Raw genomic sequence first — 15,454 nt, 5'->3', positions numbered from 1 at the left:
TTGAAGCGGACAGCTCAAGCTTCTATATGGACATAAGCGTTCATTGACGTAGTCTACAAGTCTATTTCTGTACGAGTCTTGCGAATGATGAATGAGAGCTCTTCCGAATCTTGTCAATAAGAGCTTATCCGCTTACGCATATAAAGTTAATGAGAAGTTTGTCAATGAGAACTAAACCCATTTACGGGACAAAGAGATATTTTGTCAATGAGGGGATACCCACTTTACTTGACAAAACGATAGTATATGTCAATTGGGGGAAATTCACTGAATTGACAAAACGTAATCCAGGAAGTCGAGATTTTATTTTCGATTCCGTTCTCAAACGAGGAAGGGGGGCAAGAATCCTTGTTAAGAGACGGCTTACGACTGGTAGAACGACGATGTTCAATTCGGCAGCGTAGTCCCGACTAGGAACTAACAAAATCTATCATCTGAAAAGCCCTTTCAGATGGGCTAAAAAGCTTGCAAAATTATCCTGGGAAGAGGAAGAAACTCTCCAACCAGCTTCCTCTCCCGTATCAAAATTTATTGGCATATGGCAAAGGAAGTCCTTGTCTTGCGCTTTCCTGAAGAGCGTCCTTTTGATGAGTGCCTTTGCAAGAATCCTACTGAACGTTGCCGAGAGTCCTGACGTGCAGGACGTCGAGCTTTTACATAACCCATAGCTGCCTTACCGCAAAGCTTGACTGCGGTAGAGCAAAAGAGATCTTTCCTTGAGCTTTCCATAACTCATCCAATCCTGGACTTTACGAAAAGCAATATTAACTGACAGAAACCTCTATAATTCACGAAACCCGTGGTCTTGCTGGGTTTCAAAAACGAAGTTGCCTTTTCACTTTAAGCTTCCTCCGAAGCACTGCTTACTTCACATTCTTCGCAGGCGATGTAGAAGGGATCACCGAAGAAGTTAGGTAAAAAATCTTTAGGCCAAATCAGCTTGAAGACTTCAACAGAAACGTTCAGCCAGGCGACACACCTGGCGTGCCCTGCGCGCGCTGCTCGGCGTCCACTGGCTAGCAGCGAGCACGCTCGGCGTCCACTGGCGAGCAGCGAGCACTCTCGGCGTCCACTGGCGGCGCGCCGCTCGCGCTCGGTATCCACTGGCGTGCGCTCGGCCTCGGCGTCTACTGGTGCGCGCTTGGCGTGCACCGCGCGCGCCTGGCGTCCATACCGAACGTCCCGTCTAAGCCGAGCGTCAAAAAAAAAAACGTGCAGAAAAGCGTCACGCTCCTACAGGCGTCAATGCAAGCGAAACTGCCTTCAGGGAAGAGCATTAGACATCTCGGAGAGAAAAACGACTGCACGAAGCAGTCTCAGTGAAGGGTTGATCGTGTGAGAATACGCGGCGAGGGAACGCCTTCTTATTCTCACAGCAACAAAGCTAGACGTCCGCAGCTCAAAAGCGTCCTGCTAATATGACTTGCTTTTCCCTTTTCTCGGTGGAAAGACGACACGAGTTCAGGCGACGTTCGCCTTCTTACTTCTCACTGCAACGCATGACGAGAGAGAGAGACGAAACGTCCTCTTCTATAAAGCTTCTATTTAGAGGGCGCGAGTCCGTTCCGAAAGCTCCAAACCCTGCGCAGGGAGGACGCTTCGAGGACGAGAAGCAATCCTTCAGGATTCGTGCACGCACTTTGGCAGCCTGGGAGTAACTTCAGGTCTGCCGAAGGCACGTCAGATCGGGGGTGTTTCCCTCGAAACCCTCCTTCCCCTTCGGCTTTGGACATGCTCTCTCCTGTTCCTGGGAGTCAAGCAGAGGTCCCAGCCTAGAGGCGAAATAAGGCCGATCTGACGCACCCTCCACTACACAAGGGGCACTGTCAACTGCACTTAGCCACTTCACTTTTGCTCTCCACTTTCGATTCTAAGTTATGAATCGATAGAGTATCAGAGAAAGGTCATACCCTCTACGAAACTGTTTTAGGGCCCGAAGGCAACATTACAGGGTTAGGAGTTAACAACTACAGAAGTAGCACTCTTCACCACAATGATAGGAGACAGCACCTTAGATTCCAAGATACAGATGGAATCTATAACGTAAAGGGCATTACCTCACGAGACATATTTATAGGCCCGTAGGCCATACTACAGGGTTAGGCAAAATAAAGTCTACAGGTAGGTTAGCCTACCCTGACTTTGTTTACTGATTAATTGCGTACATACGAATATACGTCTTCCTTACGGAATTAGACAAAGTCTCACACTCCTTACATGACAAATCTCAACAAAGAAGCAAGACACATAGCCCTCGTGCATATCGAGTGCAGAACTACCGAAGCTTTCGGTAGCCACACCCTATCTTAGCAGACAACACCCTCTGAAACTAGCCTAACTAGATTCAGATATATAAAAATGAATCAGTATTCAAAACAATTTAAGATAGCGTATGCCTAGCCACAATCCAAGTCAATAAATCAAAAGACAATTAGGATATTTAGCGGCCATGAGGTTTCCAAAATCCTTAAGACGGAGGTACTGGAAAACAGGTGTTTCCAGCACCGGCGACAGAAAAATTATGAATAGAAAATGGGAATGGTTCCTGATACCCGCCTCCCAGCGGCAGGAATGGGTACTAACCACCTGGCCGACCACTGTGTGCCGGAAGTTTTTGAATTTCTGTCGGACTTCAGAAAATACAGCTATATATATCTGCCAGGTAAGTTTCATGAACAAAATGAGGCATAAGCCGAAGTGGGAGTGTCTTGGTCCACCATTTCGTCTTCATAAAAGGTTATTGGCAACAAAGACAAGTCTACTGGCGTCTCAGGAGCCAACAGAGCCTTCTTGAGCAGGCTCAAAATACTATCCAGTTTACTATGAGAAAGGTCCAAAGGTTGACCAACAGCTGTGGGTGCCTGAGACAGTAGCAGGAGCCTGGACAAGAGGAGTCAACTGTGCAGAAGGCTCTGGGCGTTGCACTGAAGAAACTCCAACTAAAGTAGAATATGCTGAGATGCCAATCGATGAAGCATGATGATCTGTCAAAGCTGGACGTGCAGGTGCCAATGGGAGCTAAACTACTGGATGCTCAGGTATTACAGGGTGCTCGGGAGCTAATGATACAAAGACAGACTTGGGTGCCTAGGCACTAACGGGTGCACACCAGCCATTGGAAGGTTGGGTGCTCCTGGAAGGTCAGGAATTACTGGGCACCTGGGCTCTACTGGGTGCTCTGATGCTACTGGACACTCCACATCCAAGGAAAATTTAGATATTGCTGGGAGCCCAAGCACTTGTCGATGCTCTGAATAAGAAACAATCGTGGAGGATGAGCCCTTGGGCACCAAAGGCAGATTCTCTGCTGAAATATGGTTCAAAGAAAAATGCTCTGGACTGTCTCAGTGACTACATGAAGGGTGCCACAGGATCCTTAATCTTCTTACGTAGCACTTAAGGAGAGTGCGACACGTCCACCGTGCACCTTTTAGTGGGTTGATCTGTCTGCAAAGCGCCATTGATGCCTGGAACTTGGCTCCTTGGAACTCGGCAGACAATGCACATCCACGGAGATACCTTTCCAATGGCTCTTGGTAACAACCTGGGATACGTCACCAGGCTGAACTGAGGGAGGGCGACTACTTGCTGGCAGACCCCCATCCACCTCCCTTGGGATACCAGTTTGACTCCTCTCAGGTTTTGGGGGAGTATGCTAGGGACCTTTGACTAGAATTGGTGGGACGAGCAGCCACCTCCTCCACCAACACTTCACTAGCACTATGCGCTACTGGGGGCTCAGAAATGCTCATTTTGTCCGTAAGGCCCTTCACTGATGACCCAAATTGGGCCATGGTTTCCACCAATATTTTAAACCTTTTATCAATCTTTGCTTCAAGGCTGGCAATGGGACTGGGTTTGGAAGCATCGGAGCTGTGATAAGGAGAGGGTGGAATAGTTAGAGAGGTGGGAATGGGGGGTCACTGAAGTCAAAAGAACATTAGAATCAGATTTGGCAACAAAGGATTCCTGGCTAGCTAAAGACTGTTTACTCTCTGACCTAGCTGTCGCTTTACCCTTCTTGTCCCTAGCCAATTTCTTTAAATGAGATTGCAGTCTTCCACTTATTAATGTCCCAATCATCACACCTTGACACCGTAAATCAACACAGCACACCCGTCCCCTACAATCTATGCACGTCGTATGATTCTTTCATCAGTCGCTTATTACAGCCTTTCCTGCAATACCTTAGGCTAGATGAACTTGCATCTTACATCATGAAAATCTAGTAACAGGTCAAAATTGGGTAAAGACATAGTCATTAGCCAATAAAGGTCTTATTAAAGAAAACCTGCTATGTACTATCTAAAGGCTACCAAATGAAAAATACTTCACCAATTGATGATGAAAACAACTGGAAAGGTCATGACTCCCAAAAATGACAGCTGCTGCCAACACCTGGAGTACAGCCATCAGCCGGCAGATATAAATTGAAGCTCTTTGCCAAGTTGTTCCTTCTCTTTCCCCCAAAAGTGGGTGGGGCAAGTCACCTACCCAAAACAAATAAGCATGACCTGTAAATTTTAAAATTTTAGGTGCTGAGTTTGTGAAACTTTTAGCTATGTAATTACTTGGTAGGTCATTTACACAAAAACCACATTTGTATTACCATAGTTCACAATCTTATTGGCCAATTTTGCACTGTACTTAGAACTGATAAATATGAAGGGGATTAGGTATTGCTTACCTATCTATATTTTGTTTCACGTGAACATATGTTACAATTCCCACAGTAAGAACACAAGAAGCTCCAAGAGTTATTTTGGAAGCCAAAGACATTCTGGAAATGAAAAAAATAAATAAAAATTAAAACAAAAGCAAAATTATCCGACAAACTCAGACCATGGATCAAGGCCCAAAAGATAGTACATAATACTATATAGTACGTGTAACAAATCTTTGAAGTAATTTGTATTTTTCCTAATATACAAAAATAGTCAACTACTGATGGTAAGGTGGGAATCCCGCCCACCCAGTCAGTATGCACTCACTTTACCTTTTGGCCAAGGCAACATGATGAGGAGCGTCTTGAGGTAGGCTATACAGGCGGTCCCCAGTTATTGGTGGGGGTTCCGTTCCCAATGGCATGACATTAACTGAAAACTGACAAAAAACCAAAATCGGCGATAGTAATAGTGCCATCCCTGGTTAACAGCACAGATAACCAGGGATCAGTGGGGGGGCTGTTAAGTGAGGATCGCCACCAATAAACGAGGATTAACATCGATAAGTGGGAATTGGCACATATTGGAGCCGAAAATCCACTTATCGTCAACAGACAAGCTTTGTAAAATCGGATCGCCGACAACTGAGAACTACCTGTACGTATACAGTAATACCTCATCTTACACGATTCGTTTATGCAAATTCACAATAGTGTGAACTTTTCACTAGAACCTAACTAATATCATACGAGAGTATTTCATAGACACACGAATGCAAATGCAACATTTTCGAATCCTGGAGAAACCCTGCAAAAGTGTTTATTTCATTTTTTATGTATAATGCAGTCCCTCGTTACCTGTGGGGGCTCCGTTCCCTGGGATGTGCCCATAAGCGAAAGCCGCCATTAACCAAAACTCAGTGATTTATCGTGCCACATATGGTGCTGATAACTGGTTATCGGCAACATAAGCACCCTTATGGTGTGCCATAATCATCCTTTCGGCACTTCTCTTAGATATGTTATGGCGCCGATAACTGGAACTTAGCCGTTATGACACCACAGATGACTGATTTTATGGTGCTAGCCAGTGCCATAAAACCAGATCGCCAATAAGCAACTCCACCAATAACTGGAGACTCCCTGTCATTTATAAGTTTTCAAGTTTTCATGTGTAAATTAAATAAAATGAAAAAAAATTACATTTTTATAATAAAATAGTTTTAATTATACTTGCCCTGTACATAATTACAGGCAGTCCCCGGCTTACGATGTTCTGAGGTTACGACACTTTTCAATTATATTCATCAGAAATTATTTCCAGGTTTACGGTGCAAGTTCCGGGGTTACAGCGCTTATGACGCCAAGGGTTTTTTTTTTATGAAAAATGCAATAAAAATGCAGTTTACATAGTTTTTAATACTACACCCAAAGCATTAAAAGTAAGGTTTTCTTAGGATTTTTGACAATTTTCGGCTTATGATGCATCTCTAGAACAGAACCCCCCGTCGTAAGCTAGGGACTGCCCGTAAATAGCTAAGAGTTTCGCTCGCCCAGCAGTTAAATTCTGAAATTCGCAGATTGCACTAATTTTCTGTTTTGTTTTGGCTAGGTAACAATGACCCTGCCCACTTTTGGGGTAAGAGAACCCACTTGGTAAAGAGGTCAGTTTGTTTCATGCCTTTATAAAGAAAACACCATGCTAGGGGTTAGAGGGTGGGCCCCGATTATATAATTACGGGGTAGGTATAATCAAAACTTTATTTTATTACAAAAATTTCATTTTTAATTATGGGACTTAACCAGTAATTATATAGCTGATTCCCACACTGAGGGCTGGTGGGAAGCATGGATATTTCTACCTCAAAAAATCAACATTTTGACTAGAAAGAGGATAGAAAAAATTTTGCCAACACTATTGTATAAAAAAATTTGTGGTTCCTTACCCAATAAGAGAGTTGATATAGGAAAGCTCTGCCTTTGGATGTCACTCATCTTATCATGTAGAGACATGGGGGGGGGGAGTGCGAAGAGTCACTCCTCTTACGAGGTTCCCGTCGTCCAGCCACCAGGCTAGGTCCTGCCTCACCTCCTCCGTGAGGGACACGGGAAAGAAAGGTGGGTCTCTTGCCTGTGACCAACACTCCTTTAGTCTCCACTGAAGAGACCGCAGGTGAAGACGCCCGTGAGGGACTAGCTTCTCGAGAGACAACAGGTGACCGATCACGACCTGCCACTGCTGAGCTGGCTGCTCCTGTAGGGACATGAACCGTACTGCTGCCTCCCTGATCCTGCTGATCCGCGAATCTGCGGGGAAGACTCGCCCTGCTACCGTGTCGATCAGCATGCCCAGGTACTTCATCCTCTGCTTGGGCTTGAGATCTGACTTCTCGTAATTCACTGTGATCCCCAGATCGCGGCAGAATTCGAGGAGTCGATCTCTGTCCTGTAGCAACTGTGAGCGGGAGCTCGCCAAGACCAACAAATCGACGAGATACCTCAGAAGACGTATCCCTACTGAGTGGGCCCAAGCCGACACCAGCGTGAACACTCGCGTGAACACCTGTGTGGCAGTTGAGAGACCGAAACAAAGTGCCCTGAATTGGTACATCGTCCCGTCAAGGATGAAGCGGAGGTACTTCCTGGAGGATTGATGGATGGGTATCTGGAAATACGCGTCCTTCATATCCACAGAAAGCATGAGGTCATTCTCCCTGATGGAATTGAGAACTGACCTTGCCATTTCCATCATGAACTGAGTCTGGCAAACGAATCGGTTCAAGGGAGAGAGATCTATCACCGGGTGCCAGCCCCCCAAGGACTTTTCCACCAGGTAAAGTCGACTGTAGAAGCCCGGCGACTGATCCCAAACGATCTCCACAACACGTTTGCTCAGCAGGAACGTACATCTGCTGATGGACCGGGTTGAAGGTGAGGGGTGGCCGAGACTCGAAGGGTAGTAAATATCCCTCCTGAAGGACGTTCACTATCCAGGTCTCCGCTCCGAAGCGGTGCCATGTTGCCCAATGGCTCCCCAGGCACCCCCTGACTTCCGGCAGCAGGTGAGGGGGAACGCTGTCCTAAGCGTTTCCCTCCTCTCTTCGACTTCTTCTTCCCAGTTCCTCCTCGAGAGAAGGAGGCCTGGGAGAAGGGCTGGTTATGGTCACTCCTTACCGAAGAAGTCGAAGGCAGTCTTTCCTCTCGGCTTCGACGAAGCAATCGTCTTAGCCGCAGAGGAAGCGCTAGCTAAACTCTTGGGCTTAGCCGCAGTTGTTCAAGGTTGCCCAGCCACCTTCGAGACTGCCTGGTGGACTAAACAATCACTCTCATCAGTGCGGCGTTGTTCCACCGCAGCATCCACCATCTCTCTGGGGAAGAGAGAGGAGGAACTCCGCACCGGTCCGTTGTGAAGACTCAAGGCCGCCTCTCGCCCAGCTGCCCTGGTGACTCGGGTGAGGACAGCGTCCCTATGCCTCAGCACCAGGTTGGCCCACAGGTTAGCTGTCTGGTGGGCCAGGTAGGAGATGGCCCTACCTCCAGACTAGCACAGTCTCATGAAAGCCAGGTCCCCTTCGGGAGTGATGTTTCCCGAGGCAAGTGCCTCTTGCTGCGAGAACCAGAGGTTCTCCGACAGGAGCTGCTGCAGAGACACCCCCGGAGTTAGCCTAGCTAATTCCAGGTTAACCTGTTTAGGTGGCAGAGGGTCCTCCAAAGGCACGTAGAAGCGCCTCTGTTGCGGTAGAGGTGGGGGAAGGAGCTTGGTCGACCTGCCGGACCGAAGCGAACCCTCCTGTCCCGAGACGAGAGTGTCCACTTGGCTAAGGACACTGTCGGCCAAGGCTGATCGCGGCAGACCCAACGTCATCATGGGTTCCTTTTTGGGTCCCCAGAATGACTCCAAACTCAATGTAGGCTTGGAAGGTGGGAGCGGCGATCCTTCCCAGAGGTCATTATGCCGACGGATCAGCGCAATAACCTCTGCAACCGACCTCTGGACCTCAGGAGTGACCGCGTCCTGCGGAGACAGGCCATCAAGCCCCTCCAGCAAGAACGCCTCCCGAGACCCTCCTCCTTCCAGAGGAGGAACTGCAATAGACCCCTCATGGTCTCCTGCCACTTGCGCGTACGATCTGGTCGGTCCTAAGACCGTGCCAGGTTCGTAGGGCGTCGTGGCGGGATCGCAAGAAGCACCCCCTCGCAATCAATCCTGTTTGCCTCGCTCTTCCCGGTGTAGTGCGAGGAAGTTGAAGGGATAGGAGAGGTAGACCTGACACTCCCCCCTCGCCCACTGGCAGAACCGGTGTGCTGGGGGGGCTGCAGGCGATCGCCAACCTGTGGTGGCGATCAAGCTGCAAGCCTGGTCGAGCAGTTCTCACGGGGAGAGCGGCTGGACCGAGAACAGCGGCGACGGTCCGAGCATCAGGAGAGCTGCTGCTGGTCCCCCTCTCGCCCGCTCCTGGTAGGAGCGGCGGTCAGGGGACCAGCAGAGTCTGCTGTCATGGTGGGAGCGAGGCCGGTCCTCACAGCGTGTCATGCCGCTTGGACCAGCCGAGGCTGGTCCAGGCGACCAAGGGGACCGCTTCCTCGCCTCAGCCTGCAACCGGTCTGGGACCGTCGCGTCAAACCTGGGTACCTGTGGATCACCGCGAGAGCGATTGTCGGTCTGGTGGGAGTCGCCTGGACGACTCCCGCCAGTCTTACGCTCCGTGCCTGGATCCTGGTGTCCAGCGGACTCAGATGCCTGGGTCTTGGCTGCACGTTCACCCGCAGGTGGCCATACACTCGGTACCTCTCGCAAGCGAGAGGCTGAGACAGTACCCGGCACTGAGGCAGAACCTCTGGCACCAGGCAAGGAGGTACCGGTGTTAGCCGGCGCTGCTCCGGTCCCCGTCTTCTTCCTTGCGGAAGGAGAGACGGGCCCCGTTCCCAAAGGAACAGGAGGACCAGCGGAAGTCCCAACCGTCCCATCGGAGTGGGACGGACCCTTAGAAGTCTCAGGGCGAGCCTTCTTAGGGGAGGAGGAGGCAACCTTCTTCTTCTTCGGCTGTGGGGCCTTAGAAGATGAAGGGGAAGCGGCGGCAGATGACGACGAAAAAGACGAAGAAGACGACAATGACACCTTCCTCCTCTCCTTCTTCTTCTTCGTCAGCTTCCTCAGGACCACCGTCAGGTCTTCCATCCAGGACGGAGCCGGGGCAGTTGCCGAAGCAACAGGGCCCGACTGCACCTATCCGGAAGGACCTGGGGTGGGAGCAGCAACACCACGGGCAGGAACAACGGCGGCAGGAACTGGTACTGGAACTGGAGCGGCAGGCAGGTGAGGAAGCAGCAGCATCCTCTGTACTGGAGGCAGGTCCAGGGGAGAGCTCTTGGGACACCGGAAGTCAGGAGCTGGAGCAAGAGCAGCAAACCCAGGCGGCGGCGACTGAGGTCGAGCAGCATAGCCAGGCGTGAACACAGTCATGGTTGTCGTGGTGATCAGGCCGTGAGTTACCGCCATGGTCCCTCTCGCTAGATGACTCAGCAGCTCCTGCACACTCGGTGTCCCCTGGAGCCCCAGCGAGTACCAGGCCCGGCCGAGATCGTCCTCCGTGGCAAGCAAGTCTGAGGAAGGAAACAGAGTTGGGTTAGTAAGAGGGGGGGTCTCTCCTCGCCTTGGGGGGGGGACAGATCCCACCCTGAGCGAACAGACGATCCCAAATACAACTGGAGATCGGGGTACCTAGCCCCATCCTCCAAGCTCAACTGATCGAGAGAGGAGAAGGAGCGAGATACCCGCCCCCCACCCCAAAGGGGAAGGAGCCATACGCGGGAGCTGCGATGGAGGGAGAAAAGAAGAAGACATGTCCTTAACCAAAGGAGTAACGGGAGAACCCTCCAATGACTCCTTGGTCGGCTTACGTAGCTTCTTCTTCCTCCTCCCATAGCGCTCCCACTCCACCTCCGACCAAACAACACATAAATCACATGGCTCGGTGCAAGAGCATTCTCGCCCTTGACACCGAGTACAAAGTTCTCGAGAATCCATTGCAAATCACAAAATTCACCGTATTGAGTATACAAAACAGACACGTATTTACGTCTAGCCTTGCACAAACACACACAGTAAGAAGGGAATAAAGAAAAAGAAAAGCCTTCACAAACAGAAGAAGAAAACAAAGCATACGACGAGAGGCAGGCAGAGAGGCGAGCAACACATCTAACCACCAACACGGCCGAAAGCAAAGTAACTCCTCTCCTCACAGTCGGACTGACCGCCAACTGCCGGACAAGTAGTTAACTACCGAACCCCCTTGTTCGATGCTTATGACCGGTTCAGCTGCCGCTAAGTACCTTCCTATTCTTAAAGGACCAAAGGTTTGTATACGTGTTGGAACAAATGTATATACACTACAAATAGATACCCTAATTTCACTTATTTCCCCAATTTTGTGTAAGTCTTATACCCAGTTTGGAGGGTAAACACATACCAATTGACAACACTGATAAACAATTGAAGAGCGCAAAACGCCGCAAAGAATGCCATAGTCCCCTTGGATAAGTACTGGTTAGAGGTCGGGTTTACGATTGTTGTGATGAAAGTGCCCCAGCGTCAATGGGTACAAGTGGTGTGCAGATTTGCACAGGAAATGGGAAGTTTGCTGACTTAGCAACTCCGCAAACATCGAGGTGGCGTCAATCTTCTAAACTTTTTTAATCGTAAGTAAAAATTTCTAAAGCGTTTTGGGGTAGTGTGCACTGCGTTGGCCACACTTTTCATTACCCTGTTTAAATCTTAAAATATGGCCTTAATTTCTAACACGGACGATCCATCGTCATCACACTGGCCGGGTCTTATTCACTCGATATTTAATTGGTGAAACAAGAATACAATTACAACTTTAAGCATACCATTCAAAAGATTGAAGTTTCGTCAACATAATGTGATATATGAAAGCCCCATACGAACTAAAATAAGCATGTGACGCTCTTCGTGAAATATGTTTTCAAGGCAGTTTTGAAATTAAATATGGCGGCTATCATCAGGCTGGCCGGTCTAACCACGGACAATCCACCATCTTTCCCAGCCTTCCCAGCACTCATTTGAACAGTGTTAGCGTATATATGTAACGTTTATTGATCTTACTCAAGATTGCAGTTGTAATCAGTACAATGAAACAACATTTTGTTGCCTATATTAGTGAAAGTATGAAACTTTTTATTCCCGGGGTCATGGTTTGAAGTGAATTCATTTTTACCTTGTAATCCGTGATTTTATCCTTACTGCCATCACAACTGAAACTCCACAGTGCTTATTTGATTGTAACTATACACATCTTGGTCTTGATTCACTTCACATTGCACTTGAACCACGTTGCTGTTCCTGGTTCCTAAGTACTCACTCCAACCAAACACGTACGAGCAGCAGACGTCAAACACTGATATGAGGTGCAAAGCTTTATTCCCTTAATTGTTTACTTTACTCATTATTTAGTTTAACTTTACTTCAAAAATGACAATTTGTCGAAAATTGCATTTTTCCTAACTATACAAACCTGAGGTCCTTTAACAATAGGAAGTAGCTAGCGGCAGCTGGAACGGTCGTAAGCTTCGAACAAGGGGAGAACGGTAGTTAACTGCTTGTCCGACAGTCGCGCGGCTGGGAGGTAAACAAATCACTTTTGCTTTTGGCCCATGCAAAATACGCAGAGTGAGGGGTGGCATGAGGAGGGACTATATGTAAAGGACTCAGGTTTGTATAGTTAGGAAAAATGCAATTTTCGACAAATTGTCATTTGTTCCGATACGTAATACAAACCATCGGTCCTTTAACAATAGGAAGACTCACTTCTTGGTGGGAGGAATCTGAGTCTTTTGATGAACAGACTGGTGTTCGTCCATCCCTGGAATGCCTCCCTGGTCGTAAGAGCGAGGGAGGGATCCAAGCCTCTGTCCGATTGATCGGGGTGTGCACCGCAGGATCAATGGTCAGACCTCTGGGCCGAGTACTAAGAGAGAGGCAAGCGTATCTCTTTGTACCAGCAAGCAAGAACTTGTTTCCTGTTTGCAGAGGCAACATAAGTATGGGTTTGTCTCAAGCTGGCATCCACTTCCTCCCCTTGTTGGAGGAAGGTTGTGGATATACGCTCCTATCCTAGTGAAGGAGATAAGATGGGGCTCTGTTGAGTAGCTCACCTGCATCTTGTCCTTATCCAGCAGGGTGACGACCGTGTCCCTCTAACCACAGGTAGAGGGGAAGAAAAAGATGGGAAGAGGAGCCAGTCACACTCTCATTCACTCATCCATTCTTACGGTCACACCAGGACTCGATGCTGTTCAGCCTGCGAGGTCTGGGTTCGCTACACAACGTGTTGAGGCAGCCACCACAGGTCCCAGGGAAAAAGATCCAAGGACCTGTGGGCAATATCCCGAAGGTAGAAGGAGGGGCATGTGGTCTGGTTGGACCAGACCCCTGCCTTCAGTACCTGCGCCACGGAGAAGTTCTTGCGGACAAGGCAGCATCTCCTTCGCATCGAAGGCGGTGAAGTCCATTAGGGAGGGGATTGTGAACGACTCGAACCAATCGTCAGGGACCAGAACGGGTTTCTGAGTCTTCGCTACGAAGTTCGGTACGAAATCGAGCGTCACGGATCCCTATCCCCTGGATGCTTGACTTCGCAGGAGAAGTCATGCAGTTCCTCAGAGAAAAAGAAGGGAATAGTCGGCATTACCTATCCCTCTTCTCTACTTCCGGTGATGTCCAGTACCCATACTGGTCTGTCCGTTTGCCACGAAGTCTCTCGCATCCTCCTATCCCCATGCAGCGAAGTTCTCGGTAGTGGATAGGACACCGACACTCCATGGTGGGTGTCGATGGTATGGGTACTGTGACAGCTATTAAAACGAGTAATGACTGCTCTGTAACAACCGAACTAAGTCAACAGCGTAGTTAGTTCGTAACTGACTCGGGCGCTCTGACAGCTGCCGACTGACTGCGTTCGGTAGGAGGCAAGTTGTTCAGCATCCGAGTAAGTCACGTGACCTTCGCCTTTAAAGGGTTATGCCGAGAGACCACCAAACAAATAATGTATTTGTTTGTCACCAATGCCAGACAGCGAGGTGATGATTCTCTTAAGGCATGTGCCCAACAGGCGAAAGTCAATTGCCTTCTAGAGACCGAGGTCCCTGAAGGCAAAACATCTCATAGTTGTTGAATCTCAGCTAAGGAGAAACAACACTATGTACCGTTGAAGACGAAGGTAGACATGAATGCAACCTACGTCTTCACAGACGAATCGAGAGAAGGATTTTCTCAAGATTCTAAACCTGTGCTTACAAATGACTGAAAACGCTAACACCGCTATTTCATTGCTGTCCGGTGAGAAGTCGTAGTTGCAATGAAAGCGGGGCGTTCTTCAGTAATGAAAACACAGGGGAAAGCCGCCTGAAGAACTGCTTCTCATGGGCTGAACATTTGGAAGTAGAGCTGTCAGGTCGGAGAGTAGGCGATGTCTTTTGACATATCTGTTAATTCGGGTTGAACAATGAACAATTGTACACCTACGAATATAAGATATTTTGAAGACAAACTCAGATGTCTGCAAAATCATTCGCATTATCGCAGTGCGATGCAGCGGGAGACTTTACAGACTTCTGTTACCGTGCGTAAACAGAAAGATGAAAGAGTCTAAGAGATATCTCTGTTGAAAATTCTTGCAATGTCGAAGGCGATGGAATCTATCGTCACAGCAGTAGATGGTCCTTCATTATTGCGAGAATCCCCGTTAATCAGAGACCTAAGTCCATGATTGTTGGCAGAGATACGGTTCGGTAGTCAATCAAAGCAGGGGATAGAGAGACATACATGACCGTGCATCTCGGAGGCCCAGCTGATACTGAGCTGCTATCAGGCAGTTCAATACGCAGTAGCTGAGCCTGAGCTCTCGCCGACTCGTCATCCTGAGTTTGCCAGGTAATCATTATTCCACGAAGGAATGCGTTCGGCTTAGAACCACCGAGCATAAAAGATATCTCGAGCAATTATATTTAGGCGAAACGAATTTCGGTAAATATAAAAGTTGAAATGGTGTTGTCGTGACAAAACCATAAGTATATAAAATTGAAACTGAAAACTCCTGGAAGGTTGCAGGCAACCCCGAGTTGCAGTTCAATTAGAATACTTCTTGTCTAAGTCGCAATCCGTAGATTAACTAGGATATGCGCCTACCCCTCGGACAATTCAACTGCTTAGTAGAATCATGTCGCGAGGTTAATATACGTAGTATATTTGTAGGATTCTGAACAACGATCTCCATCCTAAATTCTTTCCTTCAAGAAAACAAAATAAGGATTGGAGATCGACCACCTTCGATCTCTATCAAAGAGAGTGAAGGAGAAGTCTTCCTCGAAGGAAAGCTTCAATGGTGAACAGGAATACTAAGACGGATAGTTCAAGCCAAACTGGATATTCCCCGTCCGATCTTCTCTATTCCAGGTTGGTCCGCCTACTGTGAGATAGTTTTCTTTCAGCAGCAGTCGTCTTCCCAATGCTATAAATTCCAGGAATTCGAGCATAGGCGAGGTTCCCGATTCGTGTAATATATCGGGGATTCTCGTCTCGCTCACTTTGGACCGTGGTCTCGCCTAAGTGTTTGGAGATCGTAAAAAACTCGAACACTCTGAATGCGCTAGAAACTCCGTAGAATTCTAAGCAGTCTGCGAAACCCCCACCGAATTCGTCAAACGATATCGGCTGGTGGTCCTCTCGATTCCCGTAGAAATCGAGAATGGGGCAGGATTCCCCTCCAATCA

The 15,454-nt window shown here is 48.4% G+C and overlaps 1 protein-coding gene across 1 annotated transcript in view; it reads right to left on the bottom strand.

The window, feature by feature from the left end:
- Positions 1 to 5,097, bottom strand: part of LOC135200252 (protein PET117 homolog, mitochondrial-like) — a 58,601-nt gene extending 53,504 nt beyond the window's left edge. The window contains exons 1-2 of the mRNA XM_064228723.1: positions 4,997 to 5,097; positions 4,688 to 4,780 (exon numbers count right to left, since the gene is read on the bottom strand). Of these exons, the coding sequence (XP_064084793.1) occupies positions 4,688 to 4,780; positions 4,997 to 5,088 (185 nt within the window). The 5' untranslated portion in view covers positions 5,089 to 5,097. The remainder of the gene's footprint in view (positions 1 to 4,687; positions 4,781 to 4,996) is intronic.
- Between the last annotated feature and the right edge of the window lie 10,357 nt (positions 5,098 to 15,454).

The sequence above is a fragment of the Macrobrachium nipponense genome, chromosome 26 (genome assembly GCF_015104395.2).
Source record: "Macrobrachium nipponense isolate FS-2020 chromosome 26, ASM1510439v2, whole genome shotgun sequence".
Classification (NCBI taxonomy): Eukaryota; Metazoa; Arthropoda; class Malacostraca; order Decapoda; family Palaemonidae; genus Macrobrachium; species Macrobrachium nipponense.
Note: the sequence above shows the minus strand (reverse complement) of the source record. Positions and strands in the feature narration are given on the sequence as shown.